The sequence below is a fragment of the Cenococcum geophilum genome (genome assembly GCF_001692895.1).
Source record: "Cenococcum geophilum 1.58 unplaced genomic scaffold K441scaffold_63, whole genome shotgun sequence".
NCBI classification, from domain to species: Eukaryota; Fungi; Ascomycota; class Dothideomycetes; order Gloniales; family Gloniaceae; genus Cenococcum; species Cenococcum geophilum.
The window spans coordinates 291,907-316,192 of record NW_027137621.1 but is presented as its reverse complement, the minus strand read 5'-3'; the positions used below and the strand labels follow the sequence as shown (position 1 = coordinate 316,192).

The window sequence follows — 24,286 nt, the reverse complement described above, 5'->3', positions numbered from 1 at the left end:
TACCCAGGCATGATTGCGGAGCGGAGCGGTTCACTACAGCTGGAACACCTCAGTGCGGTTCCAACCAGATTTCCATGTTGTACAAATAACAGCTGCGCTCCTAAACGGGATCTATACTGAAGCCAAGTACCTTTTCGACCTAAATAGACGAGCCCCAATTATTCCCCGAGATGCGGCTTACGGGGATTGGGCAAGTTGCACTCTTAGCGGGAAAGATCAATCGCTTTTGATCTACGCTACTCCACATGATATGCGTCCAACAAACTGTACACAAGCAGAGCTCAGCTCATTTCCAACCATACAGAACTACATTATGCATTATGACACCGTCTCCTGCGCCACATCGCTGCCATACCCTCCCGCAAAATACCCTTCTAGCCCTTCGACTCCACTCCCCTTTCTATTCTTTGGCGGCTGTGGCCACTCGTCCAACACCACCGGATTACCTGTCAGCGTGAAATTGACCATAGCCATAGGCTGAATATCAACCATCAGCGCATAATCGCCAGGGTAAAGCACTTTATTTCCCTGTTCATCCACTCTCGCTAACGAGCCAAGCGTAAGATTGAGATTAGCAGTGCTCGTTGATTGCGGAGATATAGAAAAGAGGCGCTGGTACGCCACCAGCGATTTCTTAGGATAGGGTGCAGGCCCGAAAGACCCGGTGAGAAAGAGGAGGGTAACGTAGTCGGAGCTCACGTTACCTGTGTTGCTGATGGTTACTTCGAGAGTAGACGGAGAGAAGGGGCAGCGATCTAGGTAGGTTGCGTTGCTCGCGCGGCATGTGGCGAGGAGGGTGGAAATGCTATAGCTCTGTTGAAGGGAAGATTGAATCTGCGCCGTAAAATTGGTGTAATGCAGTCCACTGCCAAATTCGAAGACAGCAGTGCCGTTGTACCACTTGTATGTTCTCCCCGGGTTGTGCGGCCCAGGTCGGAGGGACATGTCTGTCATTGGAACCTCGTGGATGTAAGAAGCTGGATACTGCGTCGTAGGCAGACGGCCAGCAGGCGCCGCCTTGCCAGTGATGATATCGAATAGCGCGACGCCGCCATCTTGGCCTGGGTACCCTCCCCAGAGGAGTGCGGAGATATTCGGATTATTGACAAGCGGGGAGGAGTCGATCTGCCCGCCACCCATTTGGAGCACGATCATAGGCTTGCCATATATGGCTAGCTGACCGATCATATCGAGCTGCCCGCCACTCCAGGCGATAGATACGCGATCATTTCCTTCTGATTCGACAGAGTTGTCGATTCCTCCGGCGAAGATGATCAGGTCGCTCGCCTCTGCAGCCTGCCAAACAGGACGCCAATTGTCCGTCGTTGGATCTCCCTGACCTCCAATGCCCTGGGCATAGTTTACAGTTACATTCAATTGCCGCGCGGCGTAGAGTGGACTGTGGAGGTATGGAGGCCGCCCATAATAATTGCCCTGCATTTGCTGAGTGGCATCTGCCCAATCTCCAATAAGGGCAATTGAAGAGCTGGGGCTGAGAGAAAGCGGAAGAAGGCCATCGTTCTTGAGTAAAGTTATACCCTCAACTGCAGCCCTGTATGCAAGCTGTTGAGCTTCGGGGGTATTAACGTTACTAAAATCGTACTGACGATATGGTTGGGATTCCGGTGGATCAAAATACCCAAGACGTATGAGAGAGGAATACTGCCGGATAAGAGCTCGGTCTAACGTAGATTCGTTGAAAAGGCCCTGAGCAAAGGCTGCTGGAAGATGATTTTGATAGTAGGTGCCGCAGTTGATGTCTGTTCCTGCGTTCAAAGCATCTGCCACTGCCTGTTCGCGGGATGAAGCCCACTCGTGAGGGAGATAAATGTTTTGGACTGCATCGCAATCACTAACAACCCACTGTTGCTCGTTCGTCCAACCCCAGTGCTCGCGGAGTATGTTCTGTAGCAGATAGGGATCCGCACATGTTGGGACTCCATTTACAGCATCTACCATATTTAGCTCTAGAATTTTAAAAGGCGGAGAGATTGGCCGAGACTGACTGTAGGAGCACATGAAAGCGCCAACGTTGGAATCACGGGCGCAACTTTGAAAGGGTGGTAGATAATACTCTACCATATCTTGGATTTGCATTTGAGCATCAAATTGATACCTGAAATTACCATTCCAGCTTTCTATGTCATAACCTATTGCAGAATTTTAGCGGGAGCGGACAGATGTCGTGGGTAAAAGGATTCTTAGTATACCGGCGAAATGCTTGCAGGTTGCTACTATACGTTTGTACTTCGGATCATACCCGCCTTGCAACCCATTAATTAAAGCATGTACGTACGACGACAAATGAAATGGGTCTTCTCCCGGCGTTTCTAAATCATAAGCTTTAGTAACCGTTTATTCCTCAGGCCCTTGCTGGACATTAATGCAGATACTTGCCTTGGCCTCTACCCCACCGTGGATCTTTGAAGGGGTTAATATTTGGCGTCCAAAAATCTAGCCCGGCCCGGTTTGCATTATTAAATGCACGTACCTCAGTACTAACTACGGTAGCCACATCAGTAATGAGGGAATCATCGAAGGCAGCGCCCATCAATATAGGTTGCGGGAATGAAGTAGCATAGCTGTAATCTCCAGAATCTGAGAATTTAACACCAGGTGATGATGCAACACCATGAAGGGCCTCTTGCCACCACTGATAGGGTGGTAGTCCAAGACGGGGCACTCCCGGACTTGTATTGCCGGTGTTGATGAGCTTTTCTTCGATAGTGAAGAGGGAGATCAGAGCAGTTGCTCTTGAGAGAGAAGCTGGTTTAGTACTTCTCAGCATTGATGCAGACAATGGGGCTCGTGGGTGATCAAAGGAAACTTACAGGCTGACGTGTCACAGACTGTATTATTCCTTAATGGGCCATTGACACAGTCCGGGAAGAGTGCCAATACTTCACTCCCAAACAATAAGATAGCGGTCACAAGTAAAATAGACATTTGTAGACCGTAGACTGTATACTGCAGATTAAAGATGTGCTTGTAGACACTGAAACCCAAAAGTCTTCGAGCTTTTCAGGTTCTTATAACTGCATAGTGGGTAAGGAATGCCGAAATACCGCAGTATCCAGTCGCAGCTTACAACTGCAGGGCCCTTACGTTCAAGGAAACGCTTTCATGACGATGGGAATTCCCGCACTAGAAATAGAGGCAGAATCACTAGAGAAAGTCAATTGCCGAATCATCAAGGGATTTTGTATCGCTCGTGCTGACACAATGCCTGCATAGCGTCTACCCTTACAAATAGAAGTCCCTGCAACGTTGTAATAGAGAACAGGCTATGATACGGTAGGGGTCATTGCTGAGTTATCCCAAGCGCTATTGAGGCCCGTACGCGAATAACACGCGGCTCCGCCGTAGTATCTATAGCTTTGTATATTAATTAAACCACCACAGAGGGTCGTAAACGTACTTCCGATGATGCAGGCCTTGTTAAACCTGATTAATATATTGTTCCAAAGCACAAGAAGGCCAAAATTCCACCGCCCGAGCCCTAGCCACAGCCTAATTTCAACCCCTTTCCTATTGACCCTCTGTACACTGATGGCGCACCAAACCCACCACTACAAGTTAATCCTATTGATCCTCTTGCATTATTCAGGCTTATATGGACGGACAACTTACTTAAAGAGCTTGCCGCACATACGAACGAGTATACAAGGCTACAGTAAAATCTCTTTAGTACGATACAGTTTGTTCGGCCGATCGTATCGTAATACCAATGGTATTGTTATATTGAGAGTCACGTGTTGGGTGAATAAGTAGGAAAAAGAGGAGCTTAATACCTAAAAAGGCTTAGGATGTCTACCTCGCGGGCTAAATAGGGCCCTCTCCCATACAAATTCTCTACTGGTTATACCGATATTGGTGGTAAGTGCTTAACGATATTGCCAAAAGTCAGATTATCGTAATATTACACCAAAAAAGGCTTGATTAAGGGGTGTAGATCGTAATGTAGAGGTTATCGTTATATACCCCATATCGTATTAAGGAGATTTTACTGTATACCCCTACCGAGAATACAAGGACAAAGGTAGGAAGGTTATCCCTTGCACAGTTAAACCCGTCCAATAACTTGTGGTCAGAGCTCGACCAATCAATTAACTGCATTTATTGACGGTTAGTCGTTCTGCCGTACACCTGAGGTTTGACTTGAAGCTTTAAATATAAATATAGTATTGCGGTAGTTTAGGATATTGGGTAGGTTGAACAAAGTTTTCGTCATTGGTTTCACGATTTCGAATCATTACATTGTTAATTCAATAATTAAAGCCTGGTACGGATGTCGCTCTCTTAAGTCTTTGCACCTTCCCGATCAGGAAGTTTGGCTTACCGTCTGGCAGAACATTATTGTAAGAGATATTTTATCCCTTACTCGAGTGCATCGCCTAGGAAGCCTCAGGGGCTGCCCGGGCTAGCCTTCGGCTAGGCCTTGGCACCTCCTTATAAGCTCCTCGGGCTTGCAGCCCTTCCTCTCGTTATCGTTTCGTCTCTGTACGAGGGTATTGCCCTACCCTACTCTTTGCCATGTCGTCCTCTTCCATCGACTCTCCTGTGACTCATGTTCGGCTTGCCTGCTCCCTACCATACACCCTGGCAATATGCCTCACAATTATATATTTTATTACTAAAGGCTTGAAACTTGTATTTAAAGCTTTGGATAATAATAAGCTGGTTAGTTTTAAAGTTATCTACGTCTATAAGTTCCTGTTCTATTCTGGCTCCGCCACCGACTCTATAAGGTCCTCTAGTTAAGTAGTAATATCTCATCAGTACCCTCTTCCTACTTTCTTAGTAACTATTTATATAGATATCTAGTGTTTTAAATGTGAGTTTTAAACCTTTAGTAATAAAATATATAAAGTTCTGCCGAGCGGTAAGCTAAACTTCCTAACCGGGAAGGTGCAAAGACTTTAGATGCCGACCTCCCCCTTTATACATATACTACGTTGATGATCCGAAGGGTATTACGAACTCGAATTCGAACTCGAACACGAATTTGGACTCGAAGACGATGACTAGCACCCTACTGCCCCACGAACCGACAAGCTCCGCGCCGATTTGCCTACGCAGGCAACGAGACACCCCCCAAGCGAGCCACTTTAATTACCTAATTCTAAGCCACACATAAAATAATATTTTATTAAATCTATTTCCAAAATAAAGTATATCTGTCAGGTGACGGAGTCACCTCGCTTATATATATTGTTCCGCATAGCCGTGCCTGGCAACTTGCCAGTCACTCGCTTACCTTTTGCAGGTTTGTCTGGTGGCTGAGCGGAGCTTGTCACCTCACAATATCTTAAAAATAAACTATCTACTTAGAAAATAAGTTTATTAGGTAAAAAGGGAGATATAAATATACTATAACTACAAAAAAATTGGAAAACCCTAGTTTATTAGTAGTAATAAGGATCTAGCTAAATTAAAGATATTTGCGTTATATTAAATTTTTTAATTTTAGAAAAATGTAACGGACTCTCCCAAATGGTACATATCAGATGAGGCAGTAGCCAGATAGATGAAGGTTTCACCAACGTCCCAGAGAAGACATGGTCAGACAGACAAGGGGCGAAAGGTTTTACTAGTGCCTTAGAAGGATCATACGTCCCAGTCAGACTGGCCTCTTATAAAAAAGCTACAGTAAAACCTCGTTATACCGTTCAGCTCGGTAGTAGGGGGTTTGAACGTTATGCCGTATGGAAACGTTATATTGCGAGCTTACTTATTAATCGCTGCAAGGGGCTAAATCAACTCTTCTCTCTATTCATAACTACTTAAAGAAGCTTGTAATAGTCGTCTGCTTTACTTGCGCAACTTAACGGCCTTGAATTACTCTCTCTGCCTTTATAAGAGCTGTAATTAGAGTCTTATTACCCTCCTCTTGCTGCCCCTTATAGAGCTTAAGGCGCTCTAGTGCATCTAAACTCATTAAGCTTAATAGCTTGTGGCTTAACCTTATTATCGCTTCCTTGTTATCTGGCGTATTATATAAGGGCGTTAAAATTAATCGGTAAAAAAGCGAGCAGCGTCTCTCTAAGGTTTTTAAGGGTTCTTACGGCAGTATACCCGGATCTGCTGCCTCTTATGCTCTGAAATACCATAACCAAATTACGCCCGGTGGAGATGGAATTTAAACCACCCCTATAATAATCTATAGATATACATTTACCAGTCGGTTAAACTATAGATTAATAAAGCAGATGTATGCAGTTAACCTCCATTAAGAATTAAGCAATTCCGTTAAAGAATAGTTATTCCTAATCCTCCGGGGCAATTAACCTCCCATCAGGCGCCCAAATTAGCCCCAAAAATAGGGTTTCCAACACCACAATAGCTCGCGCTATACCGTTCTTGTATAAGAGAGCTTTAAACATAACGGCGTATTAAATTTAAACGTAAAGCCTTACACGCCTCATAGTAAAATCAACTGTTCCTGGCTATTGACCGGTATACCGTAGATGAACGGTGTACCAAGATAACGTTAAAACGCGGCTTTACTGTATTTTATTGTTACTGAAATTGAGAAAACGTGTTAAAAATTGGCTCGCTTGGGGTCTCGCTGCCTGGGGTGGCACGTTAACCTGAATGAACCCAACGCTAGCACCGTACTGGCACCGTACTGCTTTACGAACCGATAAGTACCGCGCCGATATGCCTGCGATACTTTGANCATGAACCTGACGTTTGCTCCGTGCTGCCCCTAAACACGAACACGACCGTACTGCACCCTAACGCAGCTGAATTTTTTTCTCACCGCCTCCCCTATACACGACACACGATATACAGGAAGGGGGGTCCAGGGGGGGCCAAAAGTGCCTAATACAAAAAGTGACTTCTGCCGCACGAAGGGATAGCTCTAGATCGGCCCTTACATCGCGCTAGGAATTTAGGCAAAATCCAGCATCCCAAACGGGTACGTTTGTGAGGAAAATCATCATCATATTTTATTTTCGTTCTAATATCATCCCGAAGAATAGTTATTCCCATGTATCTTTAGAAGATGCTGTCATAGGCTCTTTCTCCTTCTGCCCTCCAAATCCAACCCGAACTCCTCACCACCCATTCACACTGGGAATCTAATAGAATCTCGCCTTCCTACTGAACGTTGCTGGCGGCGTAAAAGAGCTGTCGTTTCGTCTACCTCCTCAATGCACTCCATTTGCGGTCCCTTCCCTGGTTGACAAAACAGATCATCTGTCGCTCTTCCCGGTGGGGCGCCCGAGGTAAGCTAGCGGCGCAACGGCCCGCGTACGGAAGGTATGTGGCCCATCCGATGCTCGCTGGCGGGTGTGGCGTAATCCCCGCGATGGCAATTTGGAACAGCCGCTGAACACAGGTTGTAATCGCACGGCACCTTGCTTTTATATGGACGGGGACGATCTCGCTGCAAATATTCCAAGAGAGCGGTCCAAGGGAGACACCGAAAGCAAAAGCAAATGATGTAAACCGTAAGAACAGGGATTATTGCATCCGCCGTAAGCTGGCCTGCTTCGGGTTTGTGTTTCCGGGTGCTAGCATGCGACGGACACAATAAGCTAAAACAAGCATTGAGACATCGCATACAGCAGAGCCAAACTGTAGCCAGAAACGATTGCCACGCAGTCGAACAAATACGAACATGAAGGGTGTAGCGGAAAGAACTTTGACGATGCCAAAGAGGGCAGTGAGGAAAAGTGATGAGGAAACAGAGGTAAAGCCAGTGGACATGAAGATGGTGGGTGCATCTAGATGTGACTACGTTAGCAAGTGGCGTAGAAATAAGAGCCAATTCCTAAGGGAGAACCCACAGTAGTTGAGTGCATTCGAGCCCGCCATATTTTGAGCAATCATCAAGCCAACCCCAATGAATAACCGCTTCCTGACACATTTGTCTAGCAGCTCATGAAAGAAGCTTCGTTCGGGTGTATCCAATATTTCCAGGGTTTGAGTATCTTCTCGAAGTTCCTCAACCTCCAAAATATCCGGATGCTCCCTAGGCAATGCCCTCAACTATAAAAGCGCGTCTTCCGCAGACAATAGTAGGCCTTTCTCCACAAGAAACCTGGGGCTTTCCGGTATTATTATTGTGCCGAGTAAGAGGAGGATGCCTGGAAGTAACTAAACGGTAACTGGGATCTGCCGCTGCAGAGCAGAACAATCTGAGAGTGTCGAGTGGGCTACAAAAGCAGCCCAGAAACCTGCAAGTGCAGCAAGCTGAATGGCTGTTTGGTAGCCCGAAAGCAGCATACCTCGTTCCGTCCGTGGTAAGATTCAGATATACTGGTCCAATATTAGCAAACAGAATCTGACTTCAGATTACAAATACTTACTACACTGGCGATACCAGAGTTCTAGCTCCAACACCTAGACCATTGAGTAGCCTTCCGGTGTCAAAGGCGAAGGCTACCGTTGATACTGACCATCCGTAGTGCAGCTCCCAAGACGTACAGCGTAGAGCAGAAGCTGAGGTATCGTCTTCTCCCCCATTGAGAACATACTGGCATTCCCAAGGGTACTCCTATGAGTGTACCGACCAGTCAAATGGACACGGTGCCGGAGGTTGCAGAGGCCAGGCTATTTGGCGGAAGTCTATCGAGGCGGAAAGTGTTGTAGGAAGGAAGGCAAGACAAGGATGCCGCCAATAAAGCCAACAGAGTAGCCAGAGAACGCTCCTGTCAGACAGGCAACGATTGCAGCTAGGTAGAGATTGTGATTCGACCGTTCGTTCGCCATGGCTTAGCGCTGGGCTCGAGGTGTTGAACAGCCGATTCATGGTGATGAGCGGACATTGTATGCTTCTATAGTGGTTCTTGTTCTTTCGTCGATATGGATGGCAAAATGTAACGGTTAATCACCAGGTAGAGCGGTCTAGATAGCCGGAGACCGTCTCCTCGTGAAGAACTTAGCGTATGGAGAAGCATTTACGCTGCGCTTCCGCGGGGATAAGATTACGTCCGTGCTTCCTAGCGTCGGCGGAAGAATACTCATGGCGGGCTTAGTCACTATACTACTCCTCTTCTCCTACAGCAGTCTGGAGCATGCGGATACTTACTTTCTATTGACTATCTGTCTCTACAATAGGCAGTACAGAAGACCTGGACACTAACTTTGCCCAATGTAGCAGCATATCGGTTTTCCCCGCAACAACGTTACAGAATTTCAACAATCATGAAACGCTTGGTGGCCGTCGGCGCCTGCTATCTTGACACCATTCTGATGTGAGTAGGCTTACTTAGCTCTTTTCGAGAGCCTAACTGCCTACCAATAGTGTCGACCACTATCCCGGAGAAGATGAAAAGCTACGTGCATCCAACATTATTCGACGTCGCGGGGGCAACTGTCCCAACACGCTAGAGGTGCTACAGCAATTGGTAGAGCACAATAAAACCATTTCTTTATGCCTTTCTTTATGTATCGTTTTGCCCTCAAGATCGTCATCCGGAACACAGCTAATCAAGCCGTCATTTGGACCTATGGTGGACTTGACGCACTGCATCTACCGGGACGAATTTACCGAGCTAGCATCTAGTTATATTATCAAGAGCTGTTCTACCGATAGTAGAACGATCGTTAATTATAATGAGCTGCCGGAGATGACAACGAAGGAATTTATTGTGGTAGCGGACAAGATAGATAGTGAAGCGAGTTGGTATCATTTCGAAGCATGTCTCTTTCTTTCCTCGAATTACTATCTTGCATTATCACTGAGAATTTCTAGGGGCGTATTGTAGATGTTACTTTAGAGTGTATGCGTCACCTTCGCCACAATTTCCCTACTGTCAGGATTAGCGTGGAGGTAGAAAAGCCTGGCCGGGTTGGACTGCAAGAGCTCGCAGCAGAAGCTGACGTTGTTTTCTATTCAAAAAGCTGGGCTCAGGTAAGCAGTCCTTAAATTCCTACTCACTAATTTGTTCATACTGAATCCCAACCTGCTTCAGGCCTGTAGCTATCAAACATCCGAAGACTGTCTACGAGAGCAAGCTCTTTTAACTCCGAAAGCGTACATATCACGTCCATCCATCTCCGGAATAATGGAGCTAATTGGATGGCCAGCTCATTGCTATGCTGTACCTGGGGTGACGGAGGTGCCTCCGCTCTAGAAGTGGCCAGCTTGACCTACAAGCACAATCCTGCATATGCAGCGGAGTATTCCAAAGTTGTTGAGTGCGTATGGTAACCGTCTGATAAGCCAATGCAGTCCTAAAAGTGAAACAGTACTATAGGTGCAGGCGATACTTTCATAGCGGGTATGCTGTACGGTCTTATCTGCCACGAAGATGACTGGACACTGTCACGCAAGCTTGGGTTTGCAAACGAGCTTGCTGGGCACAAAGTTGCGCAAGATGGATTTTCAGGGCTCGGAAACGCCATGCAGCGTACGCTGTAAGTACCAGGCCGACGGGCGAGAAAAAAGTCTAAACAAGGTTCAAGCTGCCATGATTTGCCAGTTTAAGTGGGTCAAAAACTGAACCGTTACGGCGGTTTTCAATCCTTGGCTAGACGATTGCTGCCCGGTAGGCGAGGGTTCAGTTTAAACACCTTATCGGTGCAGGCGCGCTCCTTGTTCGACATTCTTCGCAATGGGGATGGAAATGTCAAGTCTTTAGTTTGATAAGCTAGTGTACCTTGAGGAAGCTTCTTCGGAGATAATTTTCACCACTCTCATTGCTCCAACTCCTCGATTTGACCATACAATTACAGGTTTTAATAAAATGATCAATTCTGCCTCTAGGGCCCACAGACGCGTCGTGTATCATCTTCGATGCTTGAGCAAAGATCCGATGGCGTGCTTCTCATTTTCATAATGTAAGGCTGATCATGATGACCTGTCATCTTAGCAACACCGCTCCTCCGGTCTCGTGGGGTGTCCTGCTTATTATTCCGAGGCAGTAGTTAGTCGGATGCGAGGCATGAATTGTAGGTCTGGGACATAGCTTGAGAAATTGCGGCGATGAGTTTCTTTTTGAGGCAATAAGCGTCATTTTCATGCTCGAAGAAGAAATTGGTAACAACGTTCTGGAACAAAGCCGATGATGTGGCTAGTGGCTGAGCCACACATGTGGCGTTACTAGCGCCTTCGCACACCAGCTGAGGCCTATCTGGTGACGACGCGCAGCAAGCAGGCCATGCCGGGATGCCCATCGGTGCTGCCGCGGAACTCGGGCAGAAATCTTTCGCTCAAGATTCTGCAGGAGGCGTGCATCAGTCATCTCAGATCGTCCTCGGCCCTTACATCAGGGCGGTGTTGTTGAGCCATTGATAGCTATGACACGTCCTGCGGCGCTGCAGAAAGAAATTTCTGTCATGCAGAGCATGCCAATGGCTGACGTTGGTGGTAACCCGTTGAAGCCAAACTGGGCGGCGATACGCTGCCCGCATGATTAAACCTTTGTCTCGGCTTGAAGCGACACGGAGAGTCAATTGACGAGCGCCACGACAAACCAGCAACCAAAAGCTTTGCCGTTTTCCCCGATCAACTGTTGCACCTCCACGAATCCAGGGCAGTCCACGCCTAACTCCGTCTCGAAGTCACGATAGGCACAAGCGGGCAGCGTCCTGAATGGGCCTGCCTCCATCATAGGCGGCCACCGACCCACGACCGCAACCCCCCTTCTTCCCGACGCCCGATCCTATGCGCCATAGCAATCATGGCTGGCCTGCTCACTTTTTAGTATTTGCCTCACCACAGCCCAACTCTGTCAGCGTGTTTCTTTGTTGTCTCCATTGACCCATGGATCTCCCAATAATCTTTTCTTTAATGCAAATCACTAGAACAAAGTATCCTTTACTTACCTACGCCTACCTGCCCAGCCGCCCGGCAGACTACCGTACTTGTTGACCAAGTACCACACAGCCAAACGAATTCACATTCCACGAACAAAAACACCCGCCAGCATTGCAGCTGCAGATACCCACTATTGATCTACGTCATGGTGGCCCTCGGGGAAACAATCACAGTTATTAACAGGTCGGGAAAGGTTGTGAGCAATGTGAGTAGACGAGAAGAAATTGACTTCAATACACGTAACGGCGCTAATGAAAGCCGCAGAGTAAGCACCTTATAAGCGTGTTCAAGGAAGCCAAATCTGCCTATCGTGAACGTAAAGCGGAAATCAGAGCAGAGCGTAATGCCGCCCTAGAGCAGAAAAAGCTCATGCATAGCATGAAGACCCTCCACATCGAAGACGACACCCGGTCAAGAGCGTCTGGTCGGACTCACAGATCGAAATCACATAGACACCCGAAGCCACCTATGGAACGGGGATACACGGACAGCTTCTATGCCAACGATGACATTCCGAGACACAACAGTCCTACACACCGCCATTTTGCGCAAGATCTAGCAGGAGACGTACATCGGCAGGAACTCGCCCGGAGGCACACAGATGGGCCCATCCTACAACCGCCGTACAGGACTTCACGGTCGAATTCCGAACCACACATAGATATGGATCTGGCATATGGCGACTTGCCTCCTCCACTTCCGGCTCAGAAATACGACGATGGCGAGCTAAGGGAAAAGGCATCTAAGCTTACCATACTTCTAGACGAGGCCAACTGCCTACAATATTCTGTTACAGCTATGATTGAAAACCTGCAGAAGAACCCAGAAGCACTAGCTGCCGTTGCCCTCACGCTGGCGGAGATCAGCAATATAGTGGGCAAGATGGGTCCTGGTGTTTTGACAGCAATGAAGGGAAGTTTCCCTGCCGTCGTCGCTCTATTGGCCAGCCCGCAATTCATGATTGCGGCCGGCGTCGGCGTGGGAGTCACCATCGTCGCTCTTGGCGGATATAAGATCATTAAGAAGATTAAAGCCAAAAAGGAAAACGAATTGGAAGAACCATTAGTACTAGATGAGCTACAGGGCCAGGAGCTCAGCCGAATCGAGATGTGGCGGCGCGGCATCGCTGAAGTTGAAGCGGACAGCGCTGGCACCACCGTCGACGGCGAATTCATTACTCCTGGGGCATCACAGCACCTAATCGCCGCCGGCGTTCTCGAAGAAGACGATCTGAAGTCCCGACGATCAACACACAGGCGAGAATCAAGAAGCAAGCCTAAAACCGCCAAGTCGACAAAGAGCGCCAAGACGTCACGGAGCGGCAAAGACGATAAGGAGAAGAAGAAGAAGAAGAAGCAGCCGTCGCCACTGAGGATGCTCTTTCAACCCCATTGATAATAGTAGAACGTGACATTTCCCATTGCATCATCTTTAGCGTTACGGCATTGTTTGGTAGCGTTTTGGCACCTGGACGAGCATGAGCATATCCGTACGGCGTCATTGCTTTTTTGAAACATTTCTGGGTTTGCTCGGGTTGCAAATGGCGTTGCGTGGCTTGCGTGCATATGTTAGCATCTACTCTTTGTTCGTATTTTCCTTGTTCTATATCTCTCTGCACTGATGTGCGGTCGCATCGAATGCGTTTAACATTCATATCAATACATTATCCTCTCCGAAGAGTTTATTTTACCCACTAGATTGTTGTTTCTACATTTCGCAATGTACTCAACGTTCTTTAAGCATGGCCTCATCATTAGGAGCAACCGCACCGGCACTTTCGTAGGGCTACTGCCCCTCCATCTGCTTTTACACTGTCTTCAGATGTTACAACAACTATACAAAATATGCATGGCCATTAGCGGAATGGCCGTGTCACAGACGGTGCCGAAATCGAATGGCACGCAAGTTAAATTGAATTTCGCGATCAAGTGGAAATATCGAGCGCCGGAAATACCATGTACCGACCTGGACAGGATCTTCTGATATACGAAAGGATTCGTTATATACTGCGCGCTTTGTCTCTGATGTTCCCGTGGCCATAAACTCAGTGGTGCTTGCGAGCACTGGGATATACGTTCAGGCAAAATCATAAATCAAGTTTATACAGTCATACAACTGCGACGTCTTCACAGCTAGGCGACAGCTTCGAAAGGCATCAACATCCCAAGCCAATCTAGAACGACGGATCCCACTCCCCAATTTCGTTTTCGAGGGATACTACAACCTTCCGCCTCGGCCCCGCGCCTTCCGCAATTCCGGTAGGAAGAGAAAAGACCCCAGATCCCAGAATCAGTAGCCTTATAATTTCGTCCCAGGTATCCGTTTCCTTTTGTTTGGAGTGGTGTAAGCAGATAGAGCCGTATTACCCGGTTTCGTGTGCGGATAGACTGGACCTTGATGGGAATACCTTGTGGCATTCCCAACGATCACAAGCAAACAAATCTAAGGCCACACAGCAACGCCAGTGGGCGCCTAGCTGCTCGAACGGAGTAAAGCTGTTTTTATTACATGATGAACAAAAATATGGCTGCTCCAGCATGTCGTCGAGGTGCTAGAGAAGGTGGCGTGCGAATGGTTTTGGTTGTTTATACTTAGCTGGGCAATAGTGGTGTGGATCTTCCGGGGCGAGATACCAAAGATCATTTGACTGGACTTTGGAGCTGTGTTCGTCGGCAAGATGTCCTCTTTGTGAATCGGGGCGTGCTAGATACGATGGATGAGCCGTATCTGCACTAAAAGATGACTGGGACTGATCTGGATGCATAAAGGTATCTTGATTATGAGCAGAGCTCCTAGGCAACCCGGGAGATGGCAGATGAGAATACGGAATGCTATTATTCAGGGGATTGAAAGTAGTAGGTGGCTGTGAACTCCCAAAATATGGTCGAGTTAGTTCTTTCACGCTAGAAAGACAAGATCTGTAAACCATTATAGTGAACCATCTAGTACGTTACACTTCGACCGCTCATACTTCCTGACAGCAATAGCTCTAGCTTTCATACCTTACGGGCGTAGCAATGCGCATAGAGTCTAGCCATCCACGCCATTCCATTTACAAAGATACACTCCAGTCCTGAATCCAGTCGATATGACTCATTCCCAGTACTCTAACGCCTTTAGAAAAACCTTCGGAATAATATCGAAATTTAATGGAATCGCACACTCCGCCCCTCCCATTTCTCATCTCTATTCGGCCTTAACTCTTCCAGCCTAAGAGCGACGCACTCTCACTTGCTGCACCCTTGTGCTTCTTCCTTCCAGCTCTCTTCTTTCTTTTCTTTTTCCCTCCGCTTTTCTTTCCGCCATCCTCATCTGTCTTCCCCTCCCCCTCTGTATCCGTCTTGGTTGGACTTCGGCTTTTATTGTCATTGCCCTCGGATCCTCTAGCTTCTTCTATGTCGGATGAGCTCGCTGTCTCGAGCACCATCTTTTTCACTCCGCCCAAATCGACAAAGTTCTCAGTTATGCTACCACTACGCGCAGTGGTGTGCTTGTGCCTCTTCATAGGCGAGCGTGACCTGGAATGAACTGAATGCAGCGATCCTAATGTGCTCGTCGAATGTCCGCTGGACTGTGAAGCTGGCCGATTGTCGACTACTATTTTAACGTTCTCATCATGAGGCTGCGATTTAGGAGATGTGACGTCGTCGCTTCCTTGTGGAAGTGATTTTGTACCATCACCATTTGCATTTGAGTCCTGGAACCAAGACGTCGTCCAGTGCGCGTTAGAATTTATGGTCCCATAGCCCGCTTGGAGAGCGTGTACGCCATCGCTTGCATCCCGACCAGCAGATTCCAACAATCCTTCACCTATACCACCACGCGAAACGGTTGGAGTAACGGTTGCGCCATCTTGAGGTTTTGCGGCGTTTTCGGGTATGGTGCCAACACCAGGTTTGATCTTGACGGTATTGATACGAGTCTGCTTAGGTCTGTGTGCTGCATTGGATGGGCCTAAGTGCTTGAGGTGCTCTCTTATTTCTGGGGTATTACTGCGGAGAGTAAGTGGTGTGGTCTGTTTGTCGATTGAGCCGTTGCCACTACTGCGGCGCCGCATAAGAAATGTTGCAACCTTAGGGCTGACGCCTAACTCCGATAATGATGACTTCCGTTGTTCAGGACCAGTAATGTCAATAGTTGGTTGACCGTCTGACATGTTTAATACTTCATAAACATTTTCGGGGGAGTGGGCGGCGTCAGCGACGATTTCACCTTTGGGAACGCGAGTTCGAGGAGCGGGTGTTAACCGCCGAATTGCTTTGTGAACATCAATGAAGACGTCTGATTCATCGATGATTTCCCTATGAGAGTTTTAGTGCTTGCACTAGGAATTAAGGAAACTATAGAAACTGACTCTCCAATCAACTCTTCTATTACATCTTCCAAAGTAACGACTCCAAGGGCGCCATATGGTTCCCCGGGGAAGTCAGAGACCAGTACCATATGTGATTTACCCTCTTGGAAAAAATTTACGATATCCAGGCAACTTGTTTCAGGCCTTGTCTCTGGCAACGTGGCTAACGCAAAGTCTCTTACTCGTAGAGCATCTTCCGGGTCGTAGGTGATAAGCATTTTCACAAGGAGCATACCCACAAAGTTGCGGGCATTGTCCGGCGCGTATATCGGTATTCGGGAATAACCAGCCGAGAGAATTGTGTCCATCATTTTTTCATTGAGCACAGTATCGGCAGACATCGTAAACACATCGTTCATAGGCGTCATGATACTTCCAACAGGCTTGTCTTTCAAGTCTAGTACAGCGCTAATAATGGTGACTTCGTCCTGGTTCAGACGTTCGTTAGGACTCGTCCCTAGAGTCTTATGAAGTGTCACCAGTGTCTTCAGTCCAGCCTTCTTGTACGTTGTTCCATGATCCTCTCCAAGTAGTTTGTCCAGAAGTTTTGCAGTCGGCCAAGCAATAGGCGACATAATCCACATGAGAGCGAGCACGAAGGGAGACATCCAAGCTCCGATGGGTAACCCGTATCGAACGCATATCGACTGAGGAGCAATTTCGCCGAAGATAACTACGCCGGTTAGTAAACTAAATGCGAAATCGCGAAAGGGCGTACCAATGAGGACGGTACTACTGAGGACTGCGGGCCAGCCTCCACCAAGGGATCTATCAAGCACGATGGGTAGAGTTTCATTAGTGATGACATTGCTGAGCAAGAGAGTGACCAGAACCCAATGTTTGCCTTTCTTCAGGAGCTTGAGCACCTTTTTCGCATTTTGCTGCTCTGAACCTTCGCCTGAGGTAGCGATGACTTGGAGGTAAATCTCATCTTGGCCCATTAAGCTACGGAAATTTAGCTATCGGTACATGTAATGAGGAGGTGATTAGACGGTAGAGCATACGCAATGGTTAGGCCGGCGAAAGCCCCTCCAAGCAGTACGAGAGCGACAGCAGTGCCCAGGTATGCCCATAGACTCGGATCTTCAGCCGGTTTACCTTCACCTTCCTTCAAAGTAACGAATGGAGATCGATCAAAAGGAGCAGCATGAGCGAACGGCGCGCATGCGATGGCGAAGAAGAGAAGGTTGAAGGAGGTTAGAATCATGGGTCCCGAGCATTTCAATCCATTGCGATAAGCGGATGCGCCAACTGCGAAACTCATAGCAAATACTATAGCAACCGATCCGGCCTCCTGTCGAGAAAAGGGTCGAACAGGTGTCGCAGTCGATTCCTAAGGTATAAGATGATGAGAAGGTTGGTGATAGAGGTGAGGAAGACCCCTAAGCGAAGATGAGGGTCCTGTGCTTCCTGGAACAACATGTGGGGCGGTAATTTTGGAAAGCACGCTTTCGTCATCGTTGTCAATAACAACACTCCAAGCTATGCAGCTCCACTCCCAACGAAAATACCCCGACATACTGTTTCCAGTAAGATACTCAGTCAATCGACCTACATTCATTCGCGGCAGTACAGCCCTGCAGAGCATATGCCAAGATGTCCCAGCGAGGAATCGGAGATAAGTTAAACCTTAAATCATCAAGCTTCTACTACCTGGCGCTTGGCGCTGTGGCGCCGGCTCTTTTTTCCAGCCTTCCATTACACTTTGAAGATGGAGTATTAGATGCATGCCTTGTTGAATGAACTTATGGATTTCGAAGACAGTTTGCGTGCTTTTCCGAAAACGAACCGCCTTTGCCATATTCTTTGTCGTTATTCTCATTATTTGGTAATTACGTCCATCTGTTATCGATAATAACTAGCCAATTAAATCAACCGAATCAAATCATTCGTGCACAGGAATATGAAGCTCGTAATAGTTGTAAAATTATATACTAAATTGATTATATAGCTTAATCCTTAGAGTTAAGTTGCTTGATATAATTTTTTTCCTAAAACCTTTTTATATATCCATTGTATTATACTACGTACAATACTACGCATGCAGCCTCTAGGCAATGGCGCTATAGTTCTATATACATGAATCCTTTCTAGGCAGCTTAATATGTACTAGTTGTGACGGCCCGAGCAAATGCCTCTGAACCAAAGCTTGAACGAATGCTGTATTACGAAGATATTAAGCTAAGGAGAAGAAGAAGAGGTACGGAGGACGGAGCAGGAAGAGATTTCCCCTTCCTTTTTGGGACTAGCGGTTTTCTCCCCATAAGGTGCCCATAAGGTTGCTGAGGTTTTGGGCCTCTTTGGGGGGCCTTTGGCGGGTCTAGGGGCATAGACTGCCTGAAACCTCGTTACTTAGGCGACAGAGCCCCCATAACTTTAGCGACCTTATGGGGGGTTGCCACTAGTCCCAAAAAGGAAGTGGAAATCCCTTTTTGCTATGGTAGAGACGCGTGTTGATGTTTTGGTGTTCGCGCACGGGCCACGTTTGCGTAGCACCCTCAGCCGGAGAAAAAGGTGGCCGATATTCGTCCGTGCGCCCACTACACTATTTTGATGTAAACAAGACACTTATTACCACTCCCACACCTTACAATGCCTTCTTATAAGGTAATTAAAGTACGTAAATCAGTCATAACTGGTATACTAAAAGCTACATGAATGTGAGAGGAGAGATGGGCAAATGACTAGGTACTAGCTAGGTAGAGAAATTGAGCGATTTTAGTGCGGGCGTAAGGACGAATATCGGCCACCTTTTTCTCCGGCTGAGAGGCACCTCAACGGCCTCTCCACCGGAGAAAAAGGTGGCCGATTTTGACGCACGGTCTACAAACACTAAAATACTACTCTCAGTGTAAACAAAGCACTCCTTACACTTTAATCCTCCGCAATGGCTTTTAATTCAGGGTATCGCATGCGTAAGAAGCACTATACCCCTCCTCTAACCTTATTCTCTGATTTAAGGGTCTTAGAGACTCCCTAGCGAGCTTATATTATCTTTGCCAAAGCTTTAGAGTAAGAACTCTCTATCCCTACCCCTCCTGCCCTCCTTACTAAGCTCACTAGTGCCTCCTCCCGATCGCAGAGTTGAATTACAGCCTCAAAAGAGATCCGAACCCTACATAATCGCCTAGATAATGGCCTAGATCCGCGAGGCAGGCCTGCGGCTTTTGTACGCTTAGATATACGCGTAATTAAGGAGTATCTATCCGACAAGGATGTCCCTCTTAAAGATCGAGGTGCGCCCTAGCTTAATATCGCAGAAGAAGCCGGCGTAGATATCCCAAAGACTATATATTTTAAGCTACTGGGGAAACGCAAAGTATAGACTTAAACGCTCCAACAGGCTTACAAAAAGGACGCTAGGATTATTAATGCAATCTGCTATAAAGAGAAGAAGTTACTACTATAATAAGCTAATAACCGGGTTAATTTTTCAGACAAATAACTCTAGGAAAGGCTATATTTGATTAATTAGGAGGACGTTTACTTCTATAATAAGTTTTACTTTAGTATAGGCCCTTAAACGATAAAAAGAGTAAAGAGAAAGAGAGGTAGGGAATATAGGGATAAGCCGATAAATATATATCGCAAGGAGATGCCGTTAAAGGAGGTAAAGAAGAAGGTACGAGAGGAAAATTACCTTAAAATAATCTCTGTCTTCGTGATTGTTAGGAAGAATTATTGCCGCGCGATTGCATACACAGTCCCTAATAAGGTAGGGAAGATAGCTAGGGAGGTGTATATACAGATTCTTAAGGAATTAGGCGGTAATTTAAATGGTATAACGCTCTGGCAGGACAAGGACTTGGCGCACGATTTAAAGGTAGTTAAGGACTATATAAAAGCTTAAGGTCTCTCTGTAATTATAAGCCTAGGGAACTCTCCTAATCTCTTAATTATGGAGACAATGGCGCATCCAATTAAAAGGACATTTCACTTAAGGCACTATGCCTCTGAAAAGACTGCCTTAACGCGGTTTAAAAAGGTTTTTGGAGAGGATACAGATCAGGAGAAGATTAATGAGTAGTTTACGTGGTATACAAAGAGACTGCACGAATGTATTAGGCTTGGTGGGCAAATAATAAAGTATTAGAGAGTATAATAAGGCTTTTGGTGTTTTTAGCCCGTGCGTCAAAATCGGCCACCTTTTTCTCCTGTGGAGAGAACGGCGCATGGGATAATATTGACTGTATAGCGTATTTCTAGAACATTGCAAAACCCTGAGACTGATTTTCTTCTGGGTATGAGCCACGAGAGCGAAGTCGAGAAATTCGATATGTCGGGGTCAGTGAAATTTCAGTCAGCTGTCAAGAACAGACAGAATGTGGCGTCCTCATACCGACCAGGGTGGGATTTGTCCAATATTTACTGTAAGGGGCCTCTGTATCACAGGTGAATGGTAACGACGAAGATCATCCGAGCAAGGAAGAACTTGAAGGAGAGAATTATTCTTGTCCGAAGCTCCGCAATCAGAGCTCTTAAGTTTCCGTGTTGGTTTAAAAGGAAGTATTTTAAGCGCGTTGTCCACATGTCTCCGTCGCGCGACTCATTCAAGTATAGCCAAGTCGATCACGATCCTAATTATATTCGAAGCAATCTTCACTCTTCAGCGTCTTCCGGGGTTCCCTCTCTGCGTCCCATCCGGTCAAAAAGCGACAACTTAGTATAATTCCACCTGGACACACTTCCACGGAAGTGTGGTTAGCCGTTCTTCGTGCCAAGTTGCACGGGCCTCCCAGGTGCAAACCCCCAGGCGATAATGCGGTATATCTTGCCACTCTTTTTCAAGACTCCATCCTCCAAGTCCACGATTTATCAACAAGCCAACATATCTGCGAACGAATCCTCTTTTCCGCATGTCCCATTCCCCCCGGATGTCACCCAATAAGAGAACCCAAAGGTTTTGACCTCCAAAATGGGGTAGGAGCGGCCATCCGGGAACCCTGCCGTTTGAGAATCTATGTCCCGCAACTGCCTCGCCGAACAGGGGATGTGAAGAATGGTTTCGTCCAGAGCGAGTCTGAACTCAAGGTTTATCGGACTCGCTTGTTCAGCATCCCGAACCAACTCAAGCAGACTAGGAAAAGGGCAACATTGGCAAGTGACAACGATGTTACCCAATGCATTCTTTGTCACGGTACTCTGCTGCCTTGGTTCTTTGTAGTTCATGAGAGTGTCCGGGACAGTTGAGGCTCTCGTAATGCGCCAGCTTTTACCCGGAGGTGGAGGCTCTGTGTGAACAAACAGCTGTCCCATAATCAGACATGTCTGGTTAATAGCTAGCGCAAACTCATCCACGAGCTCGTCCAGACTGGGGTTCTCATGCGGACGAATGGATTTGCCAACTCGGAGGTTATATATCTGCATGATAGCATAGATGCGGTCCACGTCTCGAGATGTCGTGCGGTAGCGAGCAGTGCCGTATTGGACATTCGGGTTGTCAGTGAAGAGATAGTAGAAGCCGGCTTGAAGAATCCGTTTCTTGACTTCAGAGATGAGATCCTTCATCTCTTGACCCCTTGGCTCCTGAGACCGCCGTGTGTTTTCGGGTCTATTAAGTTCCTTCTCGAGTTCCGCAAAGTCCTTGAACATATTCTGGCAGTGGTTAATGAACATGGTGAGGTACACGTACTGGTTTGATTCCCACCAAATGGGCTCCGCTTGCGCTGAGAGAACAAGTGCGTCATTTCTCAATACGACTTCCTGAAGGGTCCACAACGACGAGAACCAAGGATCATCGAAGAGGACATTTAACTCTTTGTGCAACGAATGGAGCAGGTCGTGGGGTGATAGATATGGGCCTAACCTGTCAATGTAGTCCCGTAACTGAAGGCCGTGTTCTTGTATAGACTGTACTGCAGACGAGAGAGCTTCCGTTTGAAGATGCGAAAGCCAGACGAAGGCCCGACGCGCGTTTTTGAAAATGCTAGCTTGCCTGCCAACCTCCTCCGCCTGAGCGGCGGCATTCTCGATCGATGCAAGCAATGTCGATCCATGCCCATTCGATACTGTCACTACTCATTCTCTGCACAACGCTTTGGAAAGCTTTGACCGTGAAATGCTCTTCTTTCACAGCCGGTATCCTCCAGGAAGTCCCAAGGACAGGCAAAGCCGGTCCTCCCTTCGCATCCCTGATCTTCCAGCGGCCCCAAGTGTACGTTAGGATGCTGTATTCGGGTTTGCACACAGCCCCGTAGAAGTTCGACTCGTCTCTTTCGATGGAAGTCATGGAGGAAATGTGTAAGAGTCGGCGTGGCCAGTAATCGCCTACGCTCTTCCAGGTGTAAGGAAGTTTCCCATCGGGGTACGGATGATTCTGGTCGAGCACGTTAGCAAGCACTCCACAAACTTCCCCAAATCCTATACCATTGTGTACTTATCGAAGGTAGTCCAAGTAGTTAAGCGGCTCTTGCCGTGCAACCGGTCTTATATGAAGTTTGTGCTTTTAGAGTTGATGTGTCGTCGGGCATGAGGAAAATTGGGCGGGGTTACGCATATGTGCCTGATGACTTCGACGTCTCCAGTGATTCAGGATTCTAACAATGCTCTTGTACGCGCCCCCTCGAATGATTCAAGGCACTCCTTGAATTCCTTAGTCCACCTAAGCTGATTACCTGCAGACAGTCACAGTCCGCAGAGATGGAAAATGATATTAGTTGCCTGCACTTAACCGCAGCATCTGAAAGACATGTACTTCCCTTCAGTCTCACTTATATCCTCAGCAAGCCCGGCAAGTCCATAGACGCCACACTCTTTTGATTTGTCATCCCAAGACTCAACGAGAGCGTAAGAACCCCAGTAGCTCTCCTTTGGATACAGTGTGGTCGAGAGCCAGCGTCGCTATATCTATCGCTGCCAAGATGCTATGTAGCGGGGAGCAGAGATCTATTTGGATCGGAGTGGAGCGGATCTGAAGGCAAATCCACTCCATCCACCAAAATAACGATTTGACGCCAGAAGCGCTGCGGAGCTCCAGTGTCGATATATGGCACGTGTGCAAAGTTGGCTGTAGCATAAGTTCTTTTATCTTATCATCACATGACTACACGTGACATTCATGTGGTCACGTGTATTCATATGTAGGCACTAACCTATATACTTATTACTTTTTTAATTTCCTTTTTAACCCCTCCCCTTTATATATTTATTAGTATGTATTAGTTGTATTTATACTAAGTCTAAACTTCTAAATTAAGCCACACCAAAACTTACTACGGTATCAGGCATAAGTTTCGTTAGTATAAAAATTAGCGTAAAATATTAGCCGGGATTCTTGCTAGGATTTTCCACCAATTAGTCCTATAATATCTTTCAGCACTCTTATTAACTATTTATTATACCTCGCAGTCGCGTACACGCGTCTTTATACCTTTATCCTCTATAATTTATTATAGCGCCTTTAATACCTTAGCATAAGCGGCTTACGCGTAATTAACGCCTTTAAGTTTAAACTTTACGCCTTGCTGGCTATACCTATAAAAAGATTATATAGCTTTTAAATATTATACAGCGTTAAGCTTAATATGCTGTCTTTATAGAACGTGTTACTCCTAAGAAGTATTTTGGCTATCCTTTGTCTCTTATAAATAAATAAGTTTAAAACCTTACCCTCTATATCTATTCCTTACGTTCTAGTCGGCTTATATCTTATCTTTAGCTAGTAAATAGCCTATTATTGTACTAATAAGTCTCTAAATATGCTATTTAAAACGCCCTTTGGAAAGCTAGCTTAAAATAATATATTATACGTGCTAAACCTCCCCTTTAATAAGCTAATAAGGAGAAACGCCTTTAATAGGCCCTAGAGCATGTTAACTAGACTAAAAAGTAGTGGTATTTAATACTATAAATAGATAAGACCTAGGTAAATAGGCGGAAGATATATAAAATAATAGGTTATAAGATATTTAGGAGAGGAGGTTAAGGGGATATATATAGTAGATAAGATTTATAAGTAATAAGGCTAGATATTTTAAGGGTGTTTTAATAGCTTTATAAAAGGTCCTGTAAGCTTTACAGTGCGAAGAATTGAATAAACGACTTGATTGTGAATGTAGCTCTAGAGGCTCTATATATATACGAAGAAGGTAGAAGTGATGGGGTAATAGATAGCTGAAATGGGAACGGTAATCTGCCACCAATATTGATCTGCAACCACT

The 24,286-nt window shown here is 46.5% G+C and overlaps 7 protein-coding genes across 7 annotated transcripts; 3 read left to right on the top strand and 4 right to left on the bottom strand.

The window, feature by feature from the left end:
- Positions 1–105: 105 nt before the first annotated feature.
- On the bottom strand, positions 106–2,961 carry K441DRAFT_708598 (glycoside hydrolase family 3 protein). Its single transcript, XM_067653787.1, has 5 exons — positions 2,832–2,961; positions 2,398–2,766; positions 2,211–2,330; positions 2,007–2,150; positions 106–1,952 (listed from the first exon to the last, which is right to left on the bottom strand). Exons 1-5 carry the CDS (start codon positions 2,944–2,946, stop codon positions 319–321), a joined length of 2,382 nt encoding a protein of 793 aa, XP_067498328.1. The 5' UTR covers positions 2,947–2,961; the 3' UTR covers positions 106–318.
- Positions 2,962–7,470: 4,509 nt separating this feature from the next.
- On the bottom strand, positions 7,471–7,869 carry K441DRAFT_586729 (uncharacterized protein; the record flags this gene model as incomplete). The annotated part of the gene is made up of 2 exons (XM_067644648.1): positions 7,471–7,733; positions 7,797–7,869. Coding segments are annotated over 2 exons (336 nt in total), but the record flags the coding sequence as incomplete, so codon positions are not given.
- Positions 7,870–9,021: 1,152 nt separating this feature from the next.
- K441DRAFT_668471 (pfkB family kinase) lies at positions 9,022–10,727 on the top strand. Its single transcript, XM_067650009.1, has 6 exons — positions 9,022–9,206; positions 9,257–9,650; positions 9,707–9,865; positions 9,927–9,988; positions 10,042–10,152; positions 10,204–10,727. The coding sequence occupies exons 1-6, from the start codon at positions 9,157–9,159 to the stop codon at positions 10,373–10,375; spliced, it is 948 nt and encodes a 315-aa protein (XP_067498326.1). The 5' UTR covers positions 9,022–9,156; the 3' UTR covers positions 10,376–10,727.
- A 1,176-nt stretch (positions 10,728–11,903) lies between these two features.
- K441DRAFT_620515 (uncharacterized protein) lies at positions 11,904–13,382 on the top strand. The gene is made up of 2 exons (XM_067645932.1): positions 11,904–11,978; positions 12,038–13,382. Exons 1-2 carry the CDS (start codon positions 11,919–11,921, stop codon positions 13,166–13,168), a joined length of 1,191 nt encoding a protein of 396 aa, XP_067498325.1. The 5' UTR covers positions 11,904–11,918; the 3' UTR covers positions 13,169–13,382.
- K441DRAFT_301824 (uncharacterized protein) lies at positions 13,331–13,830 on the top strand. Its single transcript, XM_067641039.1, has one exon. The coding sequence runs from the start codon at positions 13,493–13,495 to the stop codon at positions 13,754–13,756; it is 264 nt and encodes an 87-aa protein (XP_067498324.1). The 5' UTR covers positions 13,331–13,492; the 3' UTR covers positions 13,757–13,830.
- Positions 13,831–14,572: 742 nt separating this feature from the next.
- K441DRAFT_620513 (DUF21-domain-containing protein) lies at positions 14,573–17,499 on the bottom strand. The gene is made up of 4 exons (XM_067645931.1): positions 17,132–17,499; positions 16,846–17,072; positions 16,128–16,800; positions 14,573–16,074 (listed from the first exon to the last, which is right to left on the bottom strand). The coding sequence occupies exons 1-4, from the start codon at positions 17,389–17,391 to the stop codon at positions 14,970–14,972; spliced, it is 2,265 nt and encodes a 754-aa protein (XP_067498323.1). The 5' UTR covers positions 17,392–17,499; the 3' UTR covers positions 14,573–14,969.
- Positions 17,500–20,942: 3,443 nt separating this feature from the next.
- Positions 20,943–22,496, bottom strand: K441DRAFT_681532 (uncharacterized protein; the record flags this gene model as incomplete). Its single annotated transcript, XM_067651485.1, has 3 exons — positions 20,943–21,982; positions 22,071–22,443; positions 22,494–22,496. The coding sequence occupies 3 exons, from the start codon at positions 22,494–22,496 to the stop codon at positions 20,943–20,945; spliced, it is 1,416 nt and encodes a 471-aa protein (XP_067498322.1).
- Between the last annotated feature and the right edge of the window lie 1,790 nt (positions 22,497–24,286).

Bases quoted from the DNA above. Each gene is read 5' to 3' on its own strand.
- K441DRAFT_708598 (XM_067653787.1), bottom strand. From the start codon at position 2,946: ATGTCTATTTTACTTGTGACCGCTATCTTATTGTTTGGGAGTGAAGTA. The intron at 2,151-2,210 runs GTATACTAAGAA...ATTCTGCAATAG, and splicing joins AACCTGCAAGCATTTCGCCG to GTTATGACATAGAAAGCTGG. The intron at 1,953-2,006 runs GTCAGTCTCGGC...TAAATATGGTAG, and splicing joins CGCTTTCATGTGCTCCTACA to ATGCTGTAAATGGAGTCCCA.
- K441DRAFT_668471 (XM_067650009.1), top strand. From the start codon at position 9,157: ATGAAACGCTTGGTGGCCGTCGGCGCCTGCTATCTTGACACCATTCTG. The intron at 9,989-10,041 runs GTACATATCACG...TTGGATGGCCAG, and splicing joins GCTCTTTTAACTCCGAAAGC to CTCATTGCTATGCTGTACCT. The intron at 10,153-10,203 runs GTGCGTATGGTA...AAAGTGAAACAG, and splicing joins GAGTATTCCAAAGTTGTTGA to TACTATAGGTGCAGGCGATA.
- K441DRAFT_620515 (XM_067645932.1), top strand. From the start codon at position 11,919: ATGGTGGCCCTCGGGGAAACAATCACAGTTATTAACAGGTCGGGAAAG. The intron at 11,979-12,037 runs GTGAGTAGACGA...TGAAAGCCGCAG, and splicing joins CGGGAAAGGTTGTGAGCAAT to AGTAAGCACCTTATAAGCGT.
- K441DRAFT_301824 (XM_067641039.1), top strand. From the start codon at position 13,493: ATGTACTCAACGTTCTTTAAGCATGGCCTCATCATTAGGAGCAACCGC.
- K441DRAFT_620513 (XM_067645931.1), bottom strand. From the start codon at position 17,391: ATGAGTTTCGCAGTTGGCGCATCCGCTTATCGCAATGGATTGAAATGC. The intron at 17,073-17,131 runs GTATGCTCTACC...AAATTTCCGTAG, and splicing joins TTCGCCGGCCTAACCATTGC to CTTAATGGGCCAAGATGAGA. The intron at 16,075-16,127 runs GTCAGTTTCTAT...AAACTCTCATAG, and splicing joins ATAGAAGAGTTGATTGGAGA to GGAAATCATCGATGAATCAG.